Source organism: Hoplias malabaricus, chromosome 3, assembly GCF_029633855.1.
Source record: "Hoplias malabaricus isolate fHopMal1 chromosome 3, fHopMal1.hap1, whole genome shotgun sequence".
NCBI lineage: Eukaryota > Metazoa > Chordata > Actinopteri > Characiformes > Erythrinidae > Hoplias > Hoplias malabaricus.
The window spans coordinates 38923520-38933519 of NC_089802.1; the positions used below are offsets into that span (position 1 = coordinate 38923520).

The 10000-nt window shown below is 42.0% G+C and overlaps 1 protein-coding gene across 1 annotated transcript in view; it reads right to left on the reverse strand.

Moving 5' to 3' along the window:
- The window catches only part of esyt1b (extended synaptotagmin-like protein 1b), a 59674-nt gene that overhangs the window by 29768 nt on the left and 19906 nt on the right, over nucleotides 1–10000 (reverse strand). Inside the window, exons 13-21 of the mRNA XM_066665113.1 lie at nucleotides 9634–9729; nucleotides 7703–7774; nucleotides 6209–6295; nucleotides 4550–4699; nucleotides 4094–4207; nucleotides 3395–3571; nucleotides 2620–2705; nucleotides 1641–1689; nucleotides 1431–1520 (exon numbers count right to left, since the gene is read on the reverse strand). Of these exons, the coding sequence (XP_066521210.1) occupies nucleotides 1431–1520; nucleotides 1641–1689; nucleotides 2620–2705; nucleotides 3395–3571; nucleotides 4094–4207; nucleotides 4550–4699; nucleotides 6209–6295; nucleotides 7703–7774; nucleotides 9634–9729 (921 nt within the window). The remainder of the gene's footprint in view (nucleotides 1–1430; nucleotides 1521–1640; nucleotides 1690–2619; nucleotides 2706–3394; nucleotides 3572–4093; nucleotides 4208–4549; nucleotides 4700–6208; nucleotides 6296–7702; nucleotides 7775–9633; nucleotides 9730–10000) is intronic.

Here is a 10000-nt window from a genome sequence, read left to right on the forward strand (position 1 = left end):
AGAGAAGAAAAGAGAAGAGAAGAAGAAGCAAAGAAATTAAAGAAGTAAAGAAGAGAAAAAAAGACAAGTATTCTTTTTTATTGAACCCATCTGTGGCAGTGAACACACAAACACACACTAGTGAGCAATCCTTCACTCACACACTAGGGGCAGTGAACACAGTGAACTGAACCAGTGACCCTCTGGTCTCAAGCTCGCTTTTCTAACTTAAGGCCACAGCTGCCCCAAAAAACATACAAAAATATTACAGAATAGAAATACTACAAAAGTTAAAATAGTTAGGGTACTGCATTTCACAGTGAGTCAGAGGTATGTACAAACAATATACAGGGTTCAGTTACATTGAGGTGTCTCCGTTACACCTTAAGTGGTTTGTACATTCTGGTGCCTCTGTTCCACATTAAATGATGCAGAAGATACATACTGGTGCCTCCATTCCACCTTCAGTGGTTCATACATTCTGATGCCTCTGTTCCACTTTAATAGTCATCATATACATTCAGATGTCTCTGTTCCACCTTAAATGTCTATCATATACATTCTGATGCCTCTGTTCCACCTTAAATGACTATCATATACATTCTGAGGCCTCCGTTCCACATTAAATAATTATCATATACATTCTGATGCCTCTGTTCCACATTAAATAATTATCGTATACATTCTGATGCCTCTGTTTCACCTTAAATGACTATCATATACATTCTGATGCCTCCGTTCCACTTTAAATAATTATCATATACATTCTGATGCCTCTGTTCCACCTTAAATGACTATCATAACATTCTGATGCCTCCGTTCCACCTTAAATAATTATCATATACATTCTGATGCCTCTGTTCCACATTAAATAATTATCGTATACATTCTGATGCCTCTGTTCCACCTTAAATATCTATCATATACATTCTGATGCCTCTGTTCCACATTAAATAATTATCATATACATTCTGATGCCTCTGTTCCACATTAAATAATTATCATATACATCCTGATGCCTCTGTTCCACATTAAATATCTATCATATACATTCTGATGCCTCTGTTGCACATTAAATGACTATGGTATACATTCTGATGCCTCTGTTCCACATTAAATGACTATGGTATACATTTTGATGCCTCTGTTCCACCTTAAATGACTATCATATACATTCTGATGCCTCTGTTTCACCTTAAATAATAATCATATACATTCTGATGCCTGTTTCACATTAAATTATCATCATATACATTCTGATGCCTCCGTTCCACTTAAATAATCATCTTATACATTCTGATGCCGCCGTTCCACCTTAAATAGTCATCGTTTAGGTGCTAATGCACCTTAAGTGATTCATCAAATTAAATTACACACCATCGACCTTTTGATACTTGTAATCTTTGAAATCTGATCAAGAGAGGACAGCAGTGTTGTGTGGAGGGACTCACCTGCTGCAGTTTGTCTGACTGTGTGACTCTGGGAACCCACTCCAGACTCAGATGAACACGGCCGTGTTTGACATCGCTGAGAGTGAACCACTGAGACACAGAACACCGTGTTCACATTTACAGCATTTACATCTGAACTCTGACTCATCATCCACTCGTTACTCTCTTTAATACTCACTATGAACTAGGAGCTGATGAGTAAAAACTCACCTCATCCATGTGCTGGGCTTTGATGATGTCACTCAGCTTAATCTTCAACCTGGAAATACAACCATGGATTTTAACCAGGGGACGATGCCCTGTGTAAACAGCCCTGTTCAGAACGCCCGCTTTCAGCACCTGTTCCTTTAAATGATAATGAGCCGCTCGCTGTTCACCCCGACCCCGAGCGCACAGCAGTGAGGAGCGAGGAGCAGAAGCTCTGGTTTTTTGCTGGTTTCACTCTGTTCTCTTTCTTCTCCGTTTTTACTCAGTGCTCTTATTTCTCCGCGCTGGTTGTATCCGTTTTGCTGCGTTTAACCTCGTCTTTGTGCTCTCACATAAATGCAGGTCCAGCACTGTGATTGGACAGACTCAGACAAGGGGGCGGGGCCATTCTAAAGTCTTTGCACTTGACGTAAGAAGTAAAGCAGAATCAGAACGGCTCGTTTTATCCCGTGTTTTCTGACTCAGGCAGTGCACAGAAAACTGACATGGTTTTCTTGTTTCACAGTGTGTGGGTTGGTGGATTCCACATCCACTTATTAATGTGAACATGCACCACACAAGGGATTTCTTTGTATGTCCCCTTTAAATGGAGCAAAGCAGGTACAAGTAGCACTGAGGAAAAAAGAACACTAAGTAAAAACGGAGAAAACAAGAGCGGAGAAGAAAGAGAACAGAGTGAAAACGGCTAAAAACCAGAGCTCCTGCTCCTCGCTCCTCACTGCTGTGCGCTCGGGGTCGGGGTGAATAACGAGCGGCTCATTATCATTTAAAGGAACAGGTGCTGAAAGCGGGCGTTCTGAACAGGGCTGTTTACACAGGGGGAGAACTGGGTTTTGACCAAAGCAGGTCACACACTTCATTAAGACATTTTTGAAAACATTTTAATTACAGTGATGTGATATTTTCACCTTCACATCAGCTACTAACTCCAATGGAGCTCACAGCCTTTAACGATATGAAAGTCCTGGTGTTTGTACAGTACCTCCCCATAAAGTCGTCTTTCATGTCCATGTCTTTGTCCAGCACTTCTACTGACACGTCTTGTCCAGGAAGATCAGTCATAACCACCTGAAAGAGGAGCACATGGAAAACCAAAGAGTTAGAGGTCAACCCTGGAAAAGAACTGATAAAACATTTCCACCTCCCCACAAGGGTCCTGATGTGTGGCTGATGTCGACTGTGCTTGTGTTGGTTGTGTAATGAATGCAGTCGAACAAAACCAGGAATTCCTAGCTGTTTATTTTGTTGGCATCAGAAACGGTCATTCTGATCAACAGAACAAAATAACAGAATCATAACGGCCACATCGCCTTTCTTTACTGGTCCTCTGATTAAACACAACAGGGGTCCGCTCTGACCACTCCACACTCCGCTCTGAATCAGCTCTCACACTCATCCAACAGGAGAGAACTCTTATAGTGATAGGAGACATGGAGAACACAGAACGTTCTGATTCTACTCTGACTTATTTAATTCTGTGTGGCATAAACATGCACGCACCGGGTCTCCTCTAGCCTCAGAATTACAGAAGCAGGATGGCCACTAGGGGGCCGGAAATAAAGCAGCTACTGAGAAAGTAGAAAGTGGATAGTTAAGGTCTATCTACACCTGTTATTCCTGCAAAACCAACAAATCTGGTTCAATGGTCTAAATGTTGGTTAAATTATTGGGGATGAGGGGTTGGATTGTGGTGATCTGTAGCATCACCAGAGCTCAACACACTTGGAGGAGGTAAAGAAACATCTCGTCATTCCTACCTCGTACATCTCGTTCCAGGTGGGGTTGAGGTTCTCTTTGATCACGCGACTCTTAAAGGTGTTTCCTCCGACGTTGATGGTGACGTAGGGGTCACTCTTTCCCTTCACCATGCCACCCATCAGGTTATCTTTAGGAACCAAGTTCTGAGCCTCCAGCAGGTGGATACGCAGCACCCCCTACAAGAGAATGGGGGAAATGAGAAATTAAAGGAACTGATTATTCACCTGAATGTATCAGAGCTCGGAGGTACTTTGTACAGATTTGATGGCACACATTTTTTCACTTTACAGAGAGAGAGAGAGAGAGAGAGAGAGATGCTCTGAAGGGAGATACAGAAATACACTGGTCGTGTGAGGTGAGGTAATAATAATTAAAAAAATTATTCATATAACATTGTTCATAGATAAGAAAGCAGCTCAAAATGCTTTTCAATGAATATGAATACAAAACAAAAGAAACATGAGTAAAACATTGGATAGCAATAATAGATTAAAATAAGCAGTAAGTAATAAAGATATAATTCATTCATTCATTCATTGTCTGTAGCCCTTATCCAGTTCAGGGTCGCGGTGAGACCGGAGCCTACCTGGTGGGAACACACCCTGGAGGGGGCGCCAGTCCTTGACACAAACTAATAAAGGTATAAAATATTTATAAAATAATATTCAGGTAAACACACTCAGTATGTTGTTGCGTACCTCGGTGGCAAAGCTGGGGTCAGGGCTGGTGTGTTGTTTTAGTGAAGCTCCACGTTTTGTTGGATCACTGGACAGAGAGGAGGAGGAAACGGCTCGCTCGTCCATCCACAAAACCTGAGAGAAGAACCACAGCCAATTTTAGCAAGTTAAACGTAATACATATTTAAATATTTACAATATATAAACCATAAAACAAAGAGAATACATTTTAAACTCTGCAAAGACTCCAGGAAATTTACTGAAAATGCGTTCTTTACAGAAGATGAGTCCACTTTCAATTCCGCATGAAGTGGATGTGCCATTTAAACAGCTCTGCACAGAAAACCAAGGCAGTGTCCTATTTCACACTCACCCCCCGCCGCCGCCATATTAACATTTCCATTTACATGTGGAAGACTTTACATTTTTACTTTAAATATCCCCAACAAGTCTTTAATCTGAGGATTGTGTCCTTACCCTGAGGACAGTGTTGATGTGGATGCGACTGTCCGGTCCTGATTGACTGAGATTAAACGTCTCATCTAAACTGAGCTGAGGGCATGAAAGGACCCGAGACAGAGGAATGGACAAACTGCCCAGGGCCTGCACACGGTCATTATCCTTCACCTGAGAGAAAGAGAGAGAGAGAGACAGAGAGAGAGACAGAGGGAGATTGGTTAAACCTTCAGAAATTCCCATACGTAATAAAAATCTGAAAAAGGGTTTCTTAATATCTCTGTAGCGTCTCATTAATATTTCTAGATTATCCATAATATCTCTGTATTGTCTCCTAAATATCTCTGTAGTGTCTCATTAATATCTCTGTAGTTTCTCCTTAATATCCTTGTAGTGTCTCATTAATATATTTGTTGTTCTCCATAATATCTCTGTGTTCTCTCCTAAATATCTCTGTAGTGTCTCCTTAATACATCTGTAGCATCTCATTAATCTCTCTGTAGTGTCTCCTTAATATCTCTGTAGTGTCTCGTTAATATATGTATAGTTTCTCCTTAATAGCTCTGTAGTGTCTCATTAATATCTCTGTAGTTTCTCCATAATATCTCTGTGGTATCTCCTGAATATCTCTGTAGTGTCTCCTTAACACATCTGTAGCGTCTCATTAATATCTCTGTAGTGTCTCCTTAATATCTCTGTAGTGTCTCCTTAATATCTCTGTAGTGTCTCCTTAATATCTCTGTAGTGTCTCATTATCTCTGTAGTGTCTCGTTAATATATCTATAGTTTCTCCTTAATAACTCTGTAGTGTCTCATTAATATCTCTGTAGTTTCTCCATATCTCTGTAGTATCTCCTGAATATCTCTGTAGTGTCTCCTTAACACATCTGTAGCATCTCATTAATATCTCTGTAGTGTCTCATTAATATCTCTGTAGTGTCTCCTTAACACATCTGTAACATCTCTTTAATATCTCTGTAGTATCTCCTTAATATCTCTGTAGTGTCTCATTAATATATCTATAGTTTCTCCTTAATAGCTTTGTAGTGCCTCATTAATATCTCTGTAGTGTCTCCATAATATCTCTGTAGTATCTCCTGATTATCTCTGTAGTGTCTCCTTTACACATCTGTAGCATCTCTTTAATATCTCTGTAGTGTCACATTAATATCTCTGTAGTTTCTCCATAATATCTCTGTAGTATCTCCTGAATATCTCTGTAGTGTCTCCTTAACACATCTGTAGCGTCTCATTAATATCTCTGTAGTATCTCCTTAATATCTCTGTAGTGTCTCCTTAATATCTCTGTAGTGTCTCCTTAACACATCTGTAGCGTCTCATTAATATCTCTGTAGTGTCTCATTAATATATCTATAGTTTCTCCTTAACGTCTCTGTAGTGTCTCGTTAATTTCTCTGTAGTTCTCCTTAATATCTCTGAGAATTTGTAAATTTCAGTAGGTCATTGAAACCTGCTCCAGCTTTGGCCCTTTGTTGGTGGAAAAGTTGTTTGAGAGAAATCAAACTTCACTTCTTTGTGGTCAGTGCTATTTCAGTGCTCACCACAGTCACAAAACACTAATCAATACCAAATATCTAAATAAATGTCAATAAATCAAAATAATTCATGATAACAATAAAACCTCACTGTAGAGCCCAACCCCAGGCTCTAAGGGTATACCTGGATGTCAAGGTCCTGTTTGTGAGGATCCTGGATGAAGAAAGTGAAGGCGTCTTCCCACTGGGGATTGACTGTGTTCCAGCAAGTCTGAGACGGAGAAAAGATGGAACAGAATTACCCTTGTTACAAGTGGTTCTATGAAACATCATATGGCCACAATAATGTGAACACCGAACCATCACATCTGTAATATTTGTTGGAACTCCACTGCAAAACTACTGGTGTCAATATGGAGCTGTTCCCAGTGTCTGGCTTCAACAGGTTTCACTTTCCACAGGAGTGTGTTTGTATCAGTCAAAAGAGCAGCTGTGATGTATCGATGCAGGAGCAGACACATTAGTAGATGCCTTTATTACTTCAAAGCCTGACTACTGTAACACACTACTGTCAGGATTAGTGTCAGTAACTCACTACTGTCACTGCACAAGCAGAAATGTAAGTAAACTTCAACTAGTTCAAAATGCTGCAGCCAGGGTCCTCACTAAAACTAGAGAATGTGATCATATCAGCCCTGTTCTGTCATCACTTCATTGGCTGCCTGTTAAATTCTGTATCAATTACAAAACTCTGTTCACTTACTAGCCCTACATGGGCTCGCTCCTGAATACCTTCAGGATACTATTTCCTATTATGAGCCTCCACGTTTACTCAGATCACAGAATACTGGATTTTTAATTGTTCCCAGAATTCAGAAGGCCTCAGCTGGGGGAAGAGCTTTTTCTTATAAAGCCCCCCAACTCTGGAATGATCTTCTAGAAAATGTTCAAGACTCAGACACCGTCATTCAAGGACAAATTAGGGCTGTAAAAGAACTGCATATGAGACACATTTGGGCCAAACCTTCATTACTATCTGTAAAGCACTGAGACTAACCTTCACAACAACTAGAACGGGAGCTAAGAGCCCCAGGCCATCATCCCTCTGCTACTGAACTTTACCGCTGGTGTTAGGTATGGAGTTGTCCTGGAATCTGTCAAACCCAGATTCCTCTTTCAGGCTGGATCTGAAAAGCACTGGATCTTGTGCTGATGTCCTGTTACTGTGCTCTACGCTTTTCAACACTAGTGGGTGCTCTGTGTGTTTGTGTAGGCTAATGCTTCTTGAGCTTTCTCTTTGACTGGATCTAGCAAGGCATAAATGTCACCTGTGGTAAAAGTGGATCCACTGACAGTGCAGCATTTAAAGCGTCTAAGCCCTTTGCATTGCCACTGTTTGTCTGAGGAGATTACACAGCTAAGAGCTTTACGTTATAACTGTTAGCAATGGGTGTGGATGAGACAGGACAACAAGGGGAGTGTCCACATATTTTTGGCTATACACTGTGTGTTCACCGCAGTCTGCAAACATTTCAACACTTGGTCACATGATACATGTTGATACATGTGCAACGTGAGTTTACATTTCTCTCCAGTGAACAAACTTAAAGGGTTTGAATACATTGGAATACTTTAGCGTACAAATCTGTGTGTGTGTGTGCGTGTGTGTGTGTCTTACTTTGCTTTCACGTTTCATGTCCTTCACCGAGAGCTGCACCATTGGACTGGGATCCTTATTACCCTTCTTCATCTGAAAATACCACACAAACAAAGAGAGTAAAACATCTCAGATTGTTCAATACTTCAACAAACAGCTCCTTGGATCGGTGGCCGACGAAAGAATCCAGCGAGAGCTGGACGCTGCAACAAGGAAGGAACAAACTCTACTGATCTGTCTGAACTTATGACGGAGCTGTGTTCAGTCCCAAACTTAAGGTTACCGCTGCCGTTGTTGTGGTTCCAAAGCCCACTGTTCCCATTAGAGATGGGGTCATTTTGGAGAGAGGTGTCGTAGTGGAAACCAACCAGGAACCAGGGACCAAACAGAGAGTAGAGTTGAAAAGAGAGGTGTGTAGAGCAGTGGCGGATGCTGGTCTTTCAAGGAGGGGAAGCTCAATTTCGGCCTACATCACAAAATGTGTCGGTTTATTTATACGTAAATTCTACCCTCCGTTCCTTTTAAAGAAAATGATCTGTGACAAGGGGACGGTTCCAGGGACTTGACTAGTGTCCTCTCAATGGCCATCAGAGCTAGGCTGCTTAAATGGCCTTGGCCCATGTGAAGTGTGTCCGCCTGTGCGTGATCTGTGACGGTGGAGGGGCTCAGCAGCACACGCTGGACAGAAACTGCGATAGAAGTCAGAAAGCGTCGATTTGTCGCTAGTCGTTTTAAACAAAGAAAATGCTGCTAAGAAGATAAAGTAAGTCTCCGGTTCAACTCAGAACAGAATGAAAATGTAATGCTTCCACGGATCTTTACACCAAAGGATCGGTGATTCGCTCATTTCGCTGTCAATCAAAAAGGGATTCAGCCTCAGACAGATCATCCAATCATCATGCAGAAGCTGAGCGTCCGGGCCGGCCCACTGCCCCATAGACCCCCAGAGACGCTGAGCGTCCGATGGGCGGGAAAAAGCCCAGCATTTATCCAATGACTCGTCTCGTTTCGCTGCACTTCGCTGCTTCGCTATTGAACTCTGTGGATGCTCAGCGTCCTCACTGTTTAAATCACTGTGGGATTGATTAAAGCATCTGCGGGAATGATTGAGAGGAAAGCTTTACCAGAGATAAGAAGCTGATTCTGAACAAAAGTTGAGCGCGTTGTAGTGCATATTTATTCAATGACATGTACACACAACAGAATATATTTGATCACTTATTTTTTTACATTTTAGGGGAAGCTGAGCTTCCCTTGCAGTCTTAGAGCAATCGCCTCTGGTGTAGAGTATGTATCACTCAGTGCAAAAGTGCCATAAGAGTAAAAAGGAGAACATCCCCCAGAGTGAAAGCTAGAACTGCTGAGAGGTGCCAAGAGAAAACAGCAGCTGTGGATCATCAGGGGTCTGTGGGACTAAAGCTATGCTAAAGCAGGACTGAGATTTCCTATGACATGACCTATGCGCTGATCCATAATCTCTACACTCTCAAACTAGTGGAAATATGGGTCCATTCTTAAAAAGAGCGTCAGCTCTTTGTTGTTGGAAAAGTAGCTTCAGAGAAATGAAGACACAGACTTCCTTGTCTCGACAGCACAGTAAAACAATACAACACTAAGTGCAAAGTAAACCTGAAAATACAGACATATCACAATCAGTGTTCCACAGAACAGAGAGCTTGTGGTTGGACAGGAGAGTTTATATTAACCCGTGAAAAGCAGCTGTTAGAAACCTCTGGGTGAAGCTGAGCATTAAGTTAATTGAAGTCAGAGACTGCTACAGCCACCTTCACCACATTGTTGCGGCTCACTGTTTACAGCGGTCTGTTCCCAAAACACTGAGCCACTGTGTGTCAGAGCTCCACCGCTGAGAAGAAGCTGATTGGCTGAAATTAGGCCACTGTTACTAAGCAACAAAAAAAAGTTTAAGCACAGGAAGTCAGAACATTACTCACAGGAAGAGCCTCCGCCTTGTCCAAATACACAGCCAGGATCGCCGCGGACGGAGGATTCGGCATTTTATTCACTGCACTCTCATTCCTCTTCAAAACCTGAGAGAGGGAGGGAGAGAGGGAGGGAGAGAGAGAGAGAGAGAGAGAGAGAGAGAGAGAGAAAGAGGAAAGTGTGGGGGTTTAAGAGAGAGAGTTAGAGAAGTAAAGTGAGATTGTGGAGAGGAGTGATGGGAGGGAGAGGAAGAAGGGAGAGGGGGAAAAGCAACAAGTGGGGGAAAGAAAGAGAGAAGGGGGTGTAAAACAAGTGTAAAGAGAAAGAGGGAGAGGAAGGAGAGAGAGAGACCAAGACAGAGGAGAAGGAAAGGCAGAG